Below are 18,774 nucleotides of genomic sequence, written 5' to 3' on the forward strand. Positions count from 1 at the left end.
CTATGATCTGAAGAGGAAAGGAAATCCTGATTACAAGATTGGAGATAAGGTATGGCTTTCTTCTATGAATTTGAAACTGTCTTGTCCTTCTAGGAAACTTGGGCCCAGATTTATCGGCCCTTTTCAAATCAAGAGGGTGATTAATCCAGTGGCTTTTGAACTGGCTCTGCCCAGTTCCTACAAGATCCACTCAGTATTCCATACCTCTCTACTTAAACCAGTTGTACAGAGCCTGTTCCCTGGAAGAGAGGAGCTACCTCCACCGCCGGTTTCAGTGGAAGGTGAAACTGAGTTTGAGGTTGAATCCATCTTGGATTGCAGGAAAAGGGGTAGACAGACTCAGTACTTAATTAAGTGGAAGGGGTATCCCCCTGAAGATAATTCATGGGAACCCATGAGCAATATCCATGCCCCAAGGCTTATCCGAGAATTCCATAGAAGGTTTCCTGAAAGTCGGGCCCGTCTGGGCATCCGGAGGCTGCCCCTTGGGGGGGGGGGGCACTGTCAGGGATACAGCCGTACTGGCATTTCTGCCAGTACAAGTCATGGACGCTCCTGGCTCAATCGACACAGCCCTCTGCTGGCCCGTCAGGGAAATGGCCGTAGGAGAACTGGAAACATTGCCAGTAATAGCAATGGTCGTTCCAGCCTCAATTGACACTGCCCTCTGCTGGCCTATAAAAGGTGGCCATAGGAGCAGACTCATTGCTGGATTATCTCTCAGCTTCCTGTGTTCTTGTGCTTCCTATTTCCTGTTTGGACTTCCTGTTGTGACCCGTCTTGTTTCTGAACCATCTGATCTCCTCCTGGTGTTTGACCCTCGGCTTGCCTCTCGGACTTTGCTATTGCTACTACCTGCCTGTTTTCCCAGTGTATGACCCCGGCTTGCCTAAGGACTCTGTTTCTGCCTGCTCACCTGTGTATGACCGCGGCTCGTTCCTGCTCTGCTACTTACCTTGCTCTTGGACTGATCACCGGTGTTTGACCCTCGGCCTGGCTTTTACTACTCCTCTAGTTGCCTGCCTTACCCAGAGTTCCTGAAATCATCTGGTGTTCACCACAGGCGACCTGTCCTACTTGGGACGCTTCACCTCCTGTACCACTTCCAGAGGTGACTCGCACTGAGCTGCAAGGGAAGCCCTCTCTGCACTTCGGCCTCCTTCCAGATTGTGACAGGTGCTTTTTACGCCCGTCTATACGGCTTACCTCAACCGCCATCCCGCCTGCTCCCCCTCTTCCCACCTAGATGAGATCTCTGTGCCGCGACTCTCCTCTCCTGACCGGGAGGAACTGGACTCCCCTTTTACCCAAGAGGAACTGACTGCGGTTATTTCCTCGGCGAAAAAGGGTAAGGCCCCTGGCCCGGACGGCTTTACGGTTTCATATTATCAGACGCTACACACCTTACTAGTCCCTCCCTTACTGCAGCTCTTTAATGCGGTGGGCCAAACCTGTGTATTCCGCTAAGAAACGTTGAGCGCTCACATCGCGGTCATCTCCAAAGAGGGAAAAGATCCCTCGGCGTGCGGTAGTTACCGCCCGATCTCGCTGATCAATGCTGACCTAAAGTTCTTTACGAAACTTTTGGCCCTCCGCCTCCAATCCCATCTACCCGGTCTGGTCCACTTGGACCAGGTGGGCTTTCTCCCCACACGGGAGGCGAGGGACAACACGACTAAGGTCATTGATTTAATTCACCAAGCGCGTGTCGGTCCCACGCCATCTATTTCCTTGAGCACCGATGCCGAAAAAGCGTTCGATAGGGTCAGTTGGCCCTATATGTTCGTGATACTTCAACGTTTCGGTCTCGGTCAGCAGATGATTGCTTAGATTCAGGGGGTCTACACCAACCCGGGGGCGAGAGTGAAGGCGAACGGGGTCCTTTCGGACCCGATCCGTATCTTTAACGGAACACGTCAGGGTTGCCCCCTCTCGCCTTTGCTCTTTCCCTTGAGCCCTTCCTGGCTAAGGTCCGTTCGAACCCGAATATATCCAGGATTCGCGCGGGGGTCTCCCTCTAGAAGGTCTCGGCCTACGCTGATAACCTTCTCTTCTCACTCTCTCAACCATTGATTTCCTTACCCTGTCTCCTGAAGGAGTTTGAGACATTCAGAGCCCTGTCCAACCTGAAAATAAATTTCTCCAAGTCGGAGGTCATGGGGGTGGCCCTGCCTTCGGATTTGAGGGACTTACTGGCCTATGACTTTCCGTTCCGTTGGGCCGCAGAGAAACTCCGCTATCTGGGCACTTGGCTGTCTCCTGACCCGGCGGATTTGTACAGACTGAACTTCCCGCCCCTTCTCTCGATGATCCGCACTCTGCATGATAAATGGTCAAGGGGTTTGCATTTGTGGTTTGGCCGTTGCAACATCTTGAAGATGTCGGTTCTCCCGAAACTTCTATATTTATTCCAAACACTCCCAGTCCTCATCCCAGCGTCCTTCTTCAGAAAGGTCGACTCCACTTTCACGTGCTTTGTCTGGGCTGGGAGGAGGCCTCGACTGGCTCGCCGACTCCTCGTCTTACTTAAGAAACATGGCGATTTGGCTCTGCCTGATCCCCGACGCTACTATCAGGCGGCCCTGTTGACAAGATGGATTGACTGGGCTTGACACGCCGATCTGAAGCAGTGGGTGAGCTTGGAGGTTTCCCTATTCTCGCTATGCTTGTCAAGGGCACCCCTGATTCTGCGGGACCTCCCAGCGGAGGTTAGGCGTCATCCTACTATTGGCCCAATGCTTAGGTCGTGTGCTACGGTGGTGGTCAGTAAAGGTCTTTCGGACAAACATTCCCCGCTATTCCCGGTTTTGGGGAACCCGAGGTTCCCCCCGGGGTGTGCTGGGGATAGATTTGCTGCTCTTATGGCGGAGGGCTCCTTCCAGGTTTTCCACTTTCTTGAGGGACGAGAGTGGTTGTCCCTCTCTCAGCTGACCATGCCGACAGGAAACTTTCGCTTAACTCGTTGGCAAGCATTGCAGCTCCTCCACCTTCTCTGAGAAATGGGGCCCCCTTCGCTGTTCGTGAGGGACCTGACACCCCTGGAACAACTACTAGTCACTCGCGGTGATATGCCCCATACTCTTTCCCAGTTGTATGCTCTCCTCTCCCTCCCGTCCGAGGATTTCGTCCTCCTGGGGATTTCCAAATGGGAAGGAGAGCTCCAGAAGACGTTTACGGCTCCTGAAAGATGCAACATTATCAGGTTTTCCCTTAAGTCATCTATATGTACCCGCATTCAAGAATGCAACTACAAGATTCTCATGCACTGGTACTATTCCCCGGATAAACTGAGTCGTATTTTCCCGGAGTCGGCGGATAGGTGTTGGCGATGCCAGCAGGAGAGAGGCACCATGTCCCACATTTTCTGGCATTGTCCCTTGATTCGGGGCTTCTGGTCGGAGGTACGTAGGGTCGCCCAATTGATGACGGAACGTGTCATCCCGGATGACCCGGCCTTCTTCTTATTGCATTGTACGGGTATTGCCCCTAAGCGGTACAAACGCTCTGTGCTCAGCCACCTTACTGATGCGACAAAATCCTGCTTCACCCTCTGTTGGAAAAGCACCTCTCCCCCTACGATTTCACTCTGGCTACGTAGAGTCAAATGGCTCAATGATCTGGAGGACTTGGTGCTCACTGCGCAGGGTAGAAAAGAGAAATATACCAAAACCTGGGCATGCTGGAACACGTTTATCCTGTCTGCTGAAGGCCTGGCTCTGGACGGTGCCCCTGGTTCGCCTATTGTCTGACTGGGGGTGGGGTCGCCCACACGGGATGAATACTTCTTGCCCTCCCACCATCAGCCAACCATGTACCCTGTGTTAGCCACAGGTTTCACCCGTTGCTCCACTGCACTGATCCTCCTTCTTTCTCTCTCCCCTGACCTCTCCTGTTCTTCTCTTCCTTTCTCTTGCTCCCCTCCCACCTGTCTTTCCCCTTCCCACACCTGTTCTCCGCATATGACCTCCGTGGTCCAGTTTTTCTGAACATCATCCTTCTGGTTCTCATAAGGTTACTGTTCCATTTATTCACATGAGCATCGTTTCTGACACAACTCACGCCCCATGTAAAGTCATGCTGGGGTTTGTTATTCCACTCTTTGCTACAGTGCCACTGTTGTACTATTTGAATTGCCCTATTCTGTAATATTGGTTTTTGTGCAGACATTTTGTTCGGATGTTTCATGTACTATATTCTGGACTCGTGTTCTAATACATACTTTGTATGCTGGTTTTTGTTCAATAAAGAAATTTGAAAAAAATAATAAAATATTTACAAAAATGTGAGGGGTGTACTTATTTTTGTGAGATACTGTAGCTGCAAATACTCCCTCCTTCTGAATCACCCCTTGTCTCCACCCCTTACCCAACCTCTGAAAAGCAATACAATAGATCCCCTGCAGCCAATAACAATACACCCCCCCCCCCATCAATAATCAGGCTTTTTTCCCTGCAAAGTTCCCACACCTCCAGCACTGGTCATATGCTGATGCTGACTGCTGGGGGATCTGTTGTCACTGTTGGGGATCTTTTTTTTGTGCGAGGGTCTATTGTTTCTGGTGGGCGATATATTGTTGCTGGAAGGTCTTAGGTTGCTGGGAGGGATCTACTGTTGAGGGAGAGGTCTATTGTTGCTGACTGATGGAAGATCTGTTGTTGCTGCTGGAGGGGGGTCTAATTTTGCTGGGGTGGACCTTTGTTGCTGGGTTCAGTGTTTTGTTGTGGGTGGTCCATTGTTGTTGTGTGGGGGATCTGTTGTTGCTAGGGTGGGGTCTATTATTGTGTGGAATCTATTGTTGCTGAGGTGGGATTTTACTGTTGCTGCAGGGGATCTATTGTTGCTGGGTTGGAGTCGGTTGTTGCTGGGGGGAGTCTATTGTTGTGTGGGGGATCTGTTCTTGCTAGGGTGGGGTCTAGTGTTGTGTGGGGTCTATTGTTGCTGGGATCATATTTATTGTTGCTGCAGGGATCTATTGTTGCTGGGGTGGAGTCTATTGTTGTGTGGGGGAATCTATTGTTGCTAGGGTGGAGTCTAGTGTTGTGTGGGGTCTATTGTTGCTGGGCTCAGATTTATTGTTGCTGCAGGGGATCTATTTTTGCTAGGGTGGAGTCTATTGTTGTGTGGGGGAGTCTATTATTACTGGCTGCAGGGAATCTATTGTTTCTGGGGTGGAGTTGGTTGTTGCTGGGGGAGTCTATTGTTTTGTGGGGGTCTATTGTTGCTGGGGGGACCATTATTGCTGGCTGCAGGGGATCTATTTTACTGATTTTCTTGTTATCATTAACAAATTCTATACAAATTATTTAGCACCACAAAAAGATACTTGGTTCTGTATTCTCTAAAAGGGGCGGTACTGGGAGGTGGGTATGGGTGGAACCAAGTGACGGCCCTCAGAGGTAGGTAGAGGGCGGAGACAAGGGGGGACTCAGAAGGAGTGAGTTCCAAAACCTATTTTTTGAGAAAAAAGCCTTGTCAGTAATAGACCCGTTGCAACAATAGATCCAACCAGCTACAATAGATCTCTTAGGAGCCAGCAATCATAGACCCCTCCCTCAAAAGTAGATCCCTCCCAGCAACAATGAATCACCCTTCTCACTCCAGTGACAATAAACCTCCCCAGCAATCAGAGACACTCACAACAACAGATCCCCCAGCAACCATAAATCCACCAGCATCAGAAGACCCTCCGGCACACTCTAGTACCCCTTCCCATTACATACATTGTGTGGGGGAGGGGCTGGAACTGCGTTCCCGCTGGAAAAAAGAGAGAAGTTTCCGGATCGTCCTGCACTGTAGAAGAACATGAAACTACGTAACATAGCAGAGACTTTCCTGTCTGCTCAGCCAGATCAGGAGGAGTCCGGGGTCTTCTGTACTCACTGTGTGGACTCTCCTGTTGAAAAAGGCTTCCTTAACCACTTGACCACCGGAGGATTTTGCTGTCTTCCGTCCAGGCCACTTTTTGCGATTCGGCACTGTGCGACTTTAACTGACAATTGTGCGGTCGTGCGACGCTGTACCCAAACGAAATTTACGTCCTTCTTTTCGCACAAACAGAGCTTTCTTTTGGTGCTATTTGATCACCTGTGCGATTTTTACTTTTTGCGCTATAAACAAAAAAAGAGCGTTTATTTTGAAAAAATAACAATATTTTTAACATTTTTTTATATGAAATTCCCCCCAAAAAAAATGTAAAAATTTTTGGCCAATTTTTTTTCTGCTACCTATGTTTGGTAAAAAAAAATCGCAATAAGCGTATTTTGATTGGTTTGCGCAAAAGTTATTACGTTTACTAACTAAGGGAAAGATTTCTGTCATTTTTGGTGTTTTTTTTTTTAACGCATAATGGCGGCGATCTGCGATTTTTTTGCGGGACTGCGACATTGCAGCGGACAGATCGGACCCTTGACTGACATTTTTGACACTTTTGGGGGTACCAGCAGTGACATTACTACAGTAATCAGTGCTATACATATGCACTGTTACTGTAAAAATGACACTGGCAGGGAAGGGGTTAATTTTATTGGAGAGGGAGGGGTTAATGTATGCCTGGTGCTTACTGACGTGTGGGGGGGGGAGGTGACTGAGTGACAGAAGGACAGATCGGATGTCCAGCTATGCTGAACACTCCGATCTGTCACTCCCTGTCACTTGGGAGATCCGCCCACTCTGTTTACACAGGCGGGCGGATCTCCTCACTAGATTCCCCGACGATCGTGGCAGAGCAGCGGCGATTGCCGCTGCTCCTCCCCTGGCCCGACTCCCGCTGTGAATAAAAACAGCGGGAGCGCGCCTCCGGCAGCGCGCGAGCGCCGCCTACAGGGGGAGGAGTCCAGCGCGTAGGTCTACGTCGCTGGACGGGAACGAGCCACTTTTCCGCAGTGCGCTCCATGTGAGCGGTCGGCAAGTGGTTAAACTGACCAGGAACCTGCATAGTGCAGTGATGAGTCAGTAAAACATGGGAGAAAAGTGTGATCAGCCGACTCCTCACTATAGAAAGAGATGTCATGTTTCTGGTATTTATGTCCTGTAAGAACAGCCAACCAGGAGTGAAATGTTTTTCAGTTTATAACAAAGTTCAAAGGTCGATGAAACAACTTAGAGATAAACTCAGAGAATATCAGAGACGTTCACTTCCTTCTGCTGTCAGCGATGGCGTCTGCAGATCTGAGAGCTGAGCTGGAATGTTCCGTCTGTCTGAACATTTATACAGATCCTGTAACCCTGAGATGTGGACACAACTTCTGCCGGGTCTGTATTGATGGTGTGCTGGATACACAGGGGGGGTCTGGAGGATATTCCTGTCCTGAATGCAGAGAGAAGTTTCCGGATCGTCCTGCACTGCAGACGAACATGAAACTACGTAACATAGCAGAGACTTTCCTGTCTGCTCAGCCAGGTCAAGAGGAGTCCGGGGTCTTCTGTACTTACTGTGTGGATTCTCCTGTATCTGCTGTTAGATCCTGTCTACACTGTGAGGCCTATCTGTGTGATAAACACCTGAGAGTCCACAAAAAGTCCCCAGAACACATCTTATGTGACCCCACCTTGTCCATGGAGAGCAGGAAATGCTCCGTCCATAAGGAAGTGTTGAAGTATTTCTGCATTAAAGATAACACCTTTATCTGTGTGTCCTGCTGTCTGATTGGAGGACATAAAGGACATGAGATGGAGTCCCTGGATGAGGCTTCTGAGAAGAAGAAGGAGACACTGAGGAATGTTCTGCAGAAACTTCTGACAAAGAGAGAGGAGATGGAGGAAAGAGTCCAGAGTCTGGAGGAGCACAGGAGGAAAGTAGAAGAAGAAGCAGCTGGTGACACCGAGAGAGTCACTGCCCTGTTTAGAGATCTCAGGAGACGTCTGGAAGACCTGGAGAAGAGAGTCCTGAGGGAGATCTCCGGGAGGGCAGAGCGGATCTCCATCTCCATCCGGGATCTGGAAATAAAGAAGGAGGAGCTGTCCAGGAAGATGGTGGACATTGAGGAGCTGTGTAACATGACGGATCCACTGACTGTCTTACAGGAATCAGACACAGGTGACTTGTGTGATACTGAGGATGGAGATAATGAGGACAGAGAGAGACATGAGGAACTCCTCCATGATGGAGGGGGTCTGGGTGTGGCGGGGGTCTTACACACAGGTTTATCTGATATAATAACAGAGGTAAATGTATATTTCTATATACAGGAAGCTGCAGACATATTACTGGATGGAAACACAGCTAATAATTATCTACAGATATCAGATGACAGGAAAACTGTATCCAGGTCAGATAGGAACCAGAATCACCCAGAAACACCAGAGAGATTCCAGGATTGGTCTCAGGTGATGAGCAGTCAGAGTTTCTCCTCAGGGAGACATTACTGGGATGTGGATGTCGGGGGGTCAGAGAGCTGGAGAGTCGGGATGTGTTACCCCAGTATAGACAGGAGAGGGGAGGAGTCACGGATTGGAAATAATAAGAAGTCCTGGGGATTGGACAGGGAAGATAATCAGTATTGGGTGATACATGACAGTAAAGTGACCCTCTTACCCACCAATCCCTCCAGTAACAGAGTCAGGATAGATCTGGATTATGAGGCTGGGCGGATCTCCTTTTATGATCTGTGTGACCCGATCCGACACCTCCACACCTTCACCACCACCTTCACTGAGCCCCTCCATGCTGGGTTATATGTATGGAGAGGTTGTATAAAGATATGTAGGGGGAGGGGGGAGATGTGAGAACTCCGCCCACAGTCTGGTGATGTCAGACGAAGAAGTGGAATTCATTTAATATTCATCCAATAGTATATAGAAGTGGGTGTGGCTTCCTGCAAGTTTTTCTACTATAAATAAATGTGAGATTTCTTACCAATTGCTGTGATTGGGTAGAATATCTGTCTAAATAGTGGAGTACCAGGAACATGTTCCTATTGGTCAGTGAGAAATCTATCTATCTATCTATCTATCTATCTATCTATCTATCTATCTATCTATCTATCTATCTATCTATCTATCTATCTATCTATCTATCTATCTATCTATCTATCTATCTATCTATCTATCTATCTATCTATCTATCTGTCTATCTGTCTATCTGTCTATCTGTCTGTCTGTCTGTCTGTCTGTCTGTCTGTCTGTCTGTCTGTCTGTCTGTCTGTCTGTCTATCTATCTATCTAATAATTTTTCTGTAATTTTTAAGCAGAAGGTTATCACAGTGTGTGACATCAGCCATCTCCTCCTCCTCCTGCCCCTCCCCTTCCTCTCTGCTCCTCCCCCACATGTGTTCCCTCTGTTTGGGGGGGACACCATGATCAGACATAGAGGGGGGGGTGTGGTCTCTGTGGTGGGATAGGATGAGGTCACCTCTCCTCTGCCTCCTCTCTACACCTCCTCCTCCTCTCTGCTCCTCCCCCCACAACTCCACATGTGGTCCCTCTCTATGGGGGGCACCGTGATCAGACATAGAAGGTGGGGTGCGGTCACTGTGGTGGGATAGGATGAGGTCACCTCTCTTCTCTCTCCTCCCTTCTCTCTACCCCTCCCCCTCCTCTCGGCTCCTCCCCTCACACCCCCACATGTGATCCCTCTGTATGGGGGCGGCACCATGATCAGATATAGAGGGGGGGTGCGGTCACTGTGGTGAGATAAGATGAGGTCCCCTTTTCTCTCTCCCCTCCTTCCTTCCTGCTCCTCCCCCCACATGTGGTCCCTCTGTTTGGGGGGGGGCACCATGATCAGATATAGAGGGTCGGGTATGGTCACTGTGGTGGGATAGGATGAGGTCCCCTCTCCTCTCTCCCCTCCCTCCTCCCCGTTCCTCCCCCACATGTGGTCCCTCTGTATGGGGGGCACCATGATCAGACATAAAGGGGGGGGGTGCAATCACTGTGGTGGGATAGGATGAGGTCCCCTCTCCTCTCTCCCCTCCCTTCTCTCTGCCCCTCCCCATCTTTTCTGCCCCTCCCCTTCCTCTCTCTCCTCCCTCCTCCTCCATACAATCTATACTACAAAGAGATGGTAATAAATGTAACAATCTGAGAGGAAATATATGAAGAAGTATTCTGGAGATTTACTACTGAAAGAAGAAATGTGATCAGAGAGCCCAGACTGTTTTTAGGCGGAGTGGGTGAGGATTAGATCCCCTGTCAGGTTATTCTTCTATCCGAGACTCCATTAGAGAGATTTCCCCTCACTTCCTGTCCCGGTGACAACATTTATCTAGACAGGAAATGAGGAGAACTCTCCAACAGGAAGACAGACTGAAATAAGAATTCTATGTTTAGTATAGTAAGGAAGGGGAAGGATTGGAGCCCCTGTCAGATTTTATATGTCTGTGTCCCTGTTATAGATTCCCCTCCATCCTTGTCCCGTTGTCACCAGGACAGGAAGTGAGAGGAAATCTCTCTAAGGCTGGGTTCATACTTGTGTGATCATTGCTGTGCAGATCACAGCCATGTCTGTGCGATGCGAATTCAGCAATACAAACTGTGTGTCTGAAATCGCATTCACACCAAAATAGCGCAGGACCCTTTTTTTTGGTCCGCACTGGAATCGGATCACATGGGTGTTCACACTTATGCAATCTGATTCCTGCACCATCTCAGCGTTCACAGATCGGGGGGGTCATTAACTTTACATTGACACCCGCAGCGGTTCACAGATGTCAGTGAGAAGTGCTGGCGATTCAGGTGCGATGTGGGAACCCGCATAGGAATGGCGCTGGTTCCCGCATCGCATGAGTGTGACTGAGCCTGAGGCTCCATCCACATCTATGCAGTTTTCTTTTAAACATTTCTGCAGTGATTTTTGCGGCTTTTTTTTACCATAATTTGCTTTTTGCCTTTTTTATGCTTTTTTGGGTGGGAAAATTTGTTATTGGGCAGATTTAACCACTTGTTGCCCGCACTAGGCGGCTACAGAAATACGGCTACAGCGTTGGTTTAAAATACCGGGAGGACGTACATGGACGTCCTCCCATTCTTGTGCTGCCCGTGCGGCCTCTTGGGACTCAGCTGAACACTGATTGGGTAAAGGGCCAATGAGAGCAGGCCCTTTACCATGTGGGCCAATGACAGCTGATCACAGGAGTAAACAGGAGCCGGTCATCGGCTTTTTTTCCCTCACCGTGTCAGCATGAGAAAATAAGAAAGCCATTACCCGGCTTCTGTTAGAGGGACATCGGTCCCCTTAATGCCCTCCAGTGCCATCTATCAGTGCCCATTAGTGCTGCTAGTCAGTGCTCTCCGGTGCCATCTATCAGTACCCATCAGTACTGTTAATTAGTGCCCTCCAGTGCCACCTATCAGTGGCCATGAGTACTGCTAATCATGCCCTCCTGTGCTGCTGATCATTGCTCTCCAGTGCTGCTAATCACTGCTCTCCTGTGCCATCTATCAGTGCCCATCAGTGCAACACCTCATACATTAGTGTGCTAATACGGAGAATAGACGGGAAGCTGAAGAGGGTGAGAGTGGGGAACATGCTGACCAGTAATATACATCACAGTGCTGCCTGCAGTCACACCCTCTGATTGGTTGCTCCGGGTCTCACACTCGGCACTGAGGGGAGAAGAGAGAGAGGAGAAGACGGCGGTTCATCTGTCACTTTATCTTATCTGTAGCCTCAGAGGGAAGCTGGGGGACAAATGTCACATGGCCTGGGGCCCCACAGTACCTGACATTGTCTGGGGCCCACAAATAGGTCACTTTGCCAGGATTCTGGATAATATAACCTTGTCTGGGGTCCCCACCTATTTTGTAAGGTCTGGGGGTGGGGCCAAAGGTTTAGTAAAAGAGATGGCTGCCTTGGGTGCTTCATCAGGAGGGGCACAGAAAAGGGCAAGACTTGCAATCTATGCTGCGGAAGTAGTTCACAGTTCGTGGGGGCACATGTTGGCCTTTTTGTCTTGTCCCAGAACTGCCTGGGGGCCCCAAGTATGTCCCATTACTAAGGGACCCTATATATGTGTCATGCTGTTTTAGGGTCCCACATGACCTTAAAGAGGCCCTGTCATTTGCTCCCTTAGGGCAGTCACAGCCCCCCACCCCCCAACCTACTTCTATCCACTTTCATAGCTCCCTCCCTTAATCCATATCAGAGCCCTGAGTCCTCACCCGGGTAAGATACATGGTGGGTTATGTCAGAGATTACACAGGACTGATGATGTCACCCCCTCTATCATGTGACAGTATTTAAGTCTTGTGATTGGCCACTCAGGCCTGAAAACTGTATGCTGGGAGAAGATCACATGATCCCTCATACCCGGGAAACTGGGGACTTAGTGAGGACTTTGAAGGAGGGACAACAAAGGAAAGTATAAGTGGGTGTGTGTACGGCTCTTGTGTCACCTGCAGAAGGGGGTGGGGCATTCATTTAAATGGCTCCTCCCAGTACTTGAGCACTGTGTATAGGGAGATGGGACGGTGAAGAACTGTGAAGAGTGCCGGACCTGAGACAGAGCACAGAGTGTAATATGACTTATTGTCTGTGTCCGAGCTGTGATGTCATAGTAGAGAAATGGCTGCCGAGGGACCCAATGTGGAAACTACAGATAGAGGTGCACTGGCCCTTTAAAAACAAATCTATCTATCTATCTATCTATCTATCTATCTATCTATCTATCTATCTATCTATCTATCTATCTATCTATCTATCTATCTATCTATCTATCTATCTATCTATCTATCTATCTATCTATCTATCTATCTATCTATCTATCTATCTATCTATCTATCTATCTATCTATCTATCTATCTATCTATCTATCTATCTATCTATCTATCTATCTATCTATCTATCTATCTATCTATCGGATTATAATGTGTAAACGGTCTGATTCCTTATTATTGATACATTTACAATGAGTTTATTCTATTGATGATTTTATTGTGTGAAGAAATAGAAATGAATAATAGATCTACAAATAGATAGAAAGAGATGAAAATCGATGGAAAAATCTCAGAGGAAACATATGAAGAAATGATCCCGAGATTTACTAATGATAGAAGAAAATGGGATTTATAACTTATATAATGATATCACTATAATAATGTATGATTACTAGAACTGCAATGTGTCCCCAATATAATGTGTCCCCATAGAATGGATCCCCAATAGAATTCTATTGGATCACTTTTATAATGGATTTTAATTGGTACACCATCACTGAACAATCACCACCAATAATACAGGATTCTTGCACAATTGTTAACATTTTGTATAGTTAGAACCCATTCAGACCTATACTATATTAGCAAAAGTATTGGGACGCCTGCCTTTACACGCAGATGAACTTTAATGGCATCCCAATCTTAGTCCGTAGGGTTCAATATTGAATTAGCTGACCCTTTGCAGCTATAACAGCTTCAACTCTTCTGGGAAGGCTGTCCACAAGGTTTAGGAGTGTGTCTATGGGAAAGTTTGACCATTCTTCCAGAAGCGCATTTGTAAGGACTGGCACTGATGTTGGGTGAGAAGGCCTGGCTCGCAGTCTCCATTCTAATTCATCCCAAAGGTGTTCTATCGGTTGAGGTCAGGACTCTGTGCAGGCCAATCAAGTTCCTCCACCCCAAACTCACTCATCCATGTCTTTATGGACCTTGCTTTGTGCACTGGTGCGCAGTCATGTTAGAACAGGAAGGGGCCTTACCCAAACTGTTCCCACTAAGTTGGGAACAAGAAATTGTCCTATATGTCTTGGTATGCTGATGCCTTAAGAGTTCCCTACACTGGAACTAATGGGCCAAGCTCAACCCCTGAAAAACAACCCCATAGCATAATCCCCCCTCCATCAAATGATTTGGACCAATGCACAAAGCAAGGTCCATAAAGAAATGGATGAGTGAGTTTGGGGTGGAGGAACTTGACTGGCCTGCTCCTCAACCCGATAGAACACCTTTGGGATGAATTAGAGCGCAGACTGCAAGCCACGGCTTCTCTCCTCTCCAACATCAGTCCCTGACCTCATAAATGCACTTCTGGAAGAATGGTCAAAATTCCCATAGACACACTCCTAAACCTTGTGGGCAGAGTTCCCAGAAGAGTTGAAGCTGTTATAGCTGCAAAGGGTGGGCCAACACAATATTGCACCCTACGGACTAACACTGGGATGCTATTAAAGTTCATGTGAGTATAAAGGCAGCTGTCCCAATACTTTTGGTAATATAGTGTATATATACAGTTGAGTATATGAGGACTCTCCTTGTTGTTGTGGATGACAAACAAATTATCATTTATAATGTAATTCAGATCCAGTAGTTGGGGGCATTTTAAGAACAGAAGGGTTGATTTACTAAAGGCAAACAGGTGGTTCAGTTTGAAAGAGAATTTTCACTTAACTTAGCCAATGTGGTGACAATTCACTTTGCTAAAACAAAGCAATCACATGCAGGGAAGGAAAATATCAGTATTTTTACTTGCAGATGATTGGATGATGGAAGTTCACCTCTGAATTTTCCATTGACCCAAAGTTGGATTATTTCAGTGTCGGAGTTCTAGGCCACAAGGCTCCAAACCAAATGATGGAAGTCAGCAGAGATGCACCTCATACACTAAGGAAAATTCCCTTGCAAGGTGAACAGTCTATTTGCCTTTAGTAAATCAACCCCGAGGTGTATATTATAAGACTGACATTAAGGTTTGGGCTGGATAAGAACTTCTCTTTTGATTTCGTAGACTAGAAACCTCCAATTGATTACATTTCCATGGAGATAACCATAGATGACCATTTGTACATCTCCTGGAGACAGGACATGATCCCACATGTGGAAAGCACTTATTTCACCAACTAATGACTGCTTAGCATCAAAGCCTCCACCAAAAGAGTCTTGGTCCTGCCCCAGAACAATACTGGTTCCTGCTGCAATAGAAGACCCTTTCATGGAGATTCCTCCAGGGTAGAGTTTCCCATTGACCCAAAGTTGGATCACTCCAGTGTCGGATTCCCAGGTCACACAGATGTGTCTCCAGTCCAAAGATTCGGAGACTGTTTTAAAATTTGTGGCTTCCTGGTTGATATGTATAGAACAAATGTCTGGAGGCTGTAAGTATATAAGAAAGGCATTGTCCTTCCCCGGAGTAGTAAGAGAGAAGGGTGTATAGGGGCGGGAAAGGTCGGTTTAAGAATGTAGACAAATGGTGACTTTCTGCAATGGCTTTGTAATTGTAGGTCTTAGAATGACATGAGCTGTGTAGGTTTCTTTGGGGAAGACAAAGACTTTACCCTCCAAATCTAGAGAAGAAAACAGACAAAGATCATTACTGCTACAGATCAAAGCTTTCAATGCTGAACAATAAATATAAAATGTATTTATACTGTATGTAATGGAATCATAATTTAACAATAATTGGATACACTCATATATCTCAGGAAAGGAGTTTCATGTTAGGACTCAATAAGCTTTCATCATTAAGAATCTTCTTTACAATGTTTGGTTGTCTAGTTACTCCATGAGAATATCAATGCCTTGTCATGTGGTTATCCTCTTATAATTGTCATTGTCACCTCTCATGTTGATGTTCATGACAAATAAATCATCATTTTCAGTTATTCTGTACTAAACGTTGGAGGATCTTAATAATTAACAAGATGTATATAGTTAAGATGGCAGACTTACACAAATTGTTTGACTGGACAACAGTGGCGTAGCGTGGGGGGTGCTGCCGGTGCGGGCCGCCCTGGGCGCAATATTCAGAGGGGTGCAGTTTTGTCTCTGCAGACTGTCACCTTACCAGACATCCTAAGTCTCCTGCAAGTGCCGTGTGATCTCCCAGCTGCTGCAGGAGACTTAGAATGTCAGTGACAGAGCCGCTGCTTCCTGTATAGTTCCGGCTCTGTCACAGGCGGAAGGATATGAAATAGACTCCGCCTGTGACAGGAGGAGCCATACAGAAAACAGCAGCAGAAGATCGGACTGTGCGATCCGTCCTCCTCTACCCTCCTCCTATACAGAGGTATGAACACCAACATAACACTCAGCAATCATATTCTTTGTCTCACCCTTACCAATTCTATTATAAATCAGCAGATATGTGTGTTAGTAAGGAAATAAAATATTAAGCTTAACAAAAAGGTATTTCCCAATAGAAGTTGACTGCTTACAATTCTTAATACACACCTTTTTTCCTCTGTCTTTATTATTTCTTGTTAGTAAACTGTACATGTATAAAGGATTACTAATGCCATTTACATAGCAAAATTATTCATCTCTGATCTTCTGAACTCTCAGAACTGTTTCATAGAGCGAGAGAAAGAGGATCTATTTATTACATATCTATCTAGCAATATATTTTGTTCTCTCTGTCTGCCAATTTATCCTCTCTCTTTCTAGTCTATCTACAGACAAGTCTCCCATGACTTGCAGGAGCCTTCCCTGCCCCATCTGTCCAGCCACTGTGGCAATAGGAGTTAGCAATTGGGGAGGTGTGCCATGTATCTGCTGGAAGGGGCGGGCGGGCAGAGTGGAGGAGTATTGCACAGGCTGTGCATTTTCTCAGTTAAAAACCAGACCTCCTGCGCGCTGTTTTCAAATCAGTGGCAGTGAGTGATCATGTATCTTAGCAGCTTTTTGAGTTCCCTCCTGAACAACACCGCCAGGCACATGGTAGGGAGACTCTCCACTGCATGCTGTGTAAATGGCTGGTGTGTACCTTCAGCTGTGACTTACCTTTGTCCTCCTGTACTATCTGGAGAAGGACCAGTCCAGAAGGGGGGGGGGGGTGCAGTGACTGTGCAGTGTGCCTGTGGGGTGCAGTGACTGTGCGGTGTGTCTGTGGGGGTGCGGTGTGTCTGTGGGGGTGCGGTGTATCTGTGGGGTGCAGTGACTGTGCGGTGTGTCTGTGGGGGTGCAGTGTGCCTGTGGGGTGTGGTGTGCTGTGCAGACTATGTGGTGTGCCTGGGGGGTGCAGTGATGGTGTGCTGTGTCTCTGGGGTGCTGTGTGTCAGTGGGGTGCAGTGACTATGTGATGTGTCTGTGTGATGCGGTGTGTCTGTGGGGAGTGGTGAGTTTGTGTGGGGTGCACAGACGGTGTGGTGTGTCTATGGGGTGCAGTGTGTCTGTGGGGTGCAGTGACTGTGCAAGGTGTCTGTGGGTTCATTTTTTTTCTGTGGGGTGTGGTCTTTTTCTGTGGTGACATTCTCTCTGTGGGAATGGTTGCTCTGTTCTGGGCATCCCTAAGTTTCCACAAGCTTTGTGCTCTGAAGAGTGACCTACATTCAGATTGCTCTTTAAAGAGCATTTTACAGGTGGTGAGGAAGAGCTGTATTACCTCCTTACTGCCTGCCTAACCCTTTGATTGTGGCTGTGCAGCGCTTGCAGAGTGACCCCTTTCACTGCAGAAAGTGACAGGGGGTATAACTCCTGCTGCAAAGTGCTGCAGTGTATATACACCTCCAATGGCGGCCTCTAGCTAAAGGGAGTAGTGAATCGGTTTAGTAAAGGTGCAGATCCCACTGCAGAGTCTCACTATCCCCCAACCACTTGTGTGAATGAGTCCTTACCGTAAACTTCACAGTGCAGATTAGACCTATGTACTAAAATCAGACACCCCATAATCCCAGGTATAGAGCAAGTACAGACCTCTGCAGTACCTAAAAGAAAACAAACTCCTCCATCCATCTCTCTCTCTCCCCCCTCTCTGTCACTGATGTAAGGAGGGTGGTAGATACTGATATTTACAGTCTTAAGTTTTGATTGGCCACGGGGTGGGGGGGGGGGGGATTATTTGCCTTGCCCCGGGTGCTGACAACCCACGCTACGCCACTGCTGGACAAGTATTTTGTCCCGTTTTTGGGGTTGTGTTCAATACGTGCAGAGAGAGATCACACAAATACTTGAAAGTACAACATTTATTAAAAGTAATGACAGATACAGATAAAGAAAATATAACAAGAATACTTAACTAAAGTTGATTGTTTCCACGGGTCCCTTATTAAGTTAAGGCGTGGACAGGTAATCCAACCAGACGCTTGCATGTTACATGGTGCTGCTCTGGAGGTGGGACTGCTCTTAGCAGCTTGGGCAGTGGTATTTAGAATGTACCATCCCCCAAGCCAACTCTCTTTGCAATATGACCCCTCAAGGACTTCAATGAAGAAATCTTTCCAAGTAACACTTCAATGTAGGGAGAAGCAGAAACTGTCACACAAGTCAAATCCCCAGAGTAGTGACCGTGATGAACAGGGGGAAGATGAGGATTTGTCAGGATTAGGGCCTTATGCAATCGCCCGGTCCTTGTTAGCAAAATACTCAAAAACTGGTATGAATTGTCATCTTTCATCAGATGATAAAAAGGGAAAGACACAACTTGGGACGCAGTATGAAGGAAATCACCACAGTGTTACAATCCGCCCGTCTGCGTTACAGATGGGGTTTCCCTTTCAAACTGATCATCCCCCATAACGGATCTACATACGTTGTCACCAACATCCAGGAAGGACAAGAAACACTCATCAAATTGGGTTTGCTTGATCCCACTGCAGCTCCTGCCCCCTCCGTCACCTCGTCCATCACCTCGCCCATCACCATTATGGCAGACAGCTGCTTCTAGAAGAGGACGCAGAAGAACACGCAACGACATAGGCTGAAGATACCCAATTAGGCTCACTTCATTTTTTTTTTCACGGGTCTTTAATCTCTCCAACACATCCCAACGCTTAAAAGTTTTTATAAACTATGCGGCAATTCAAGAATCTCCTGAGAAACCTTTAAATCATTAACTTTATAATTTTTTCCCTTTTGGTTTGCTTTTTCTTTTTCCTTTACAGAAACTCTATATCGCTTCATCTTCCA

At 47.3% G+C, this 18,774-nt stretch overlaps 2 protein-coding genes across 2 annotated transcripts in view; both read left to right on the forward strand.

Moving 5' to 3' along the window:
• Positions 1–18,774, forward strand: part of LOC309553083 (uncharacterized protein) — a gene marked incomplete at its 3' end in the record, with an annotated part of 78,767 nt that overhangs the window by 35,752 nt on the left and 24,241 nt on the right.
• On the forward strand, positions 7,153–8,726 carry LOC309554207 (E3 ubiquitin-protein ligase TRIM21-like; the record flags this gene model as incomplete). Its single annotated transcript, XM_082255841.1, has 1 exon — positions 7,153–8,726. The coding sequence occupies one exon, from the start codon at positions 7,153–7,155 to the stop codon at positions 8,722–8,724; it is 1,572 nt and encodes a 523-aa protein (XP_082111967.1). The 3' UTR covers positions 8,725–8,726.

The sequence above is a fragment of the Pelophylax lessonae genome (assembly GCF_965119305.1).
Source record: "Pelophylax lessonae genome assembly, chromosome: 4".
Taxonomy (NCBI): domain Eukaryota; kingdom Metazoa; phylum Chordata; class Amphibia; order Anura; family Ranidae; genus Pelophylax; species Pelophylax lessonae.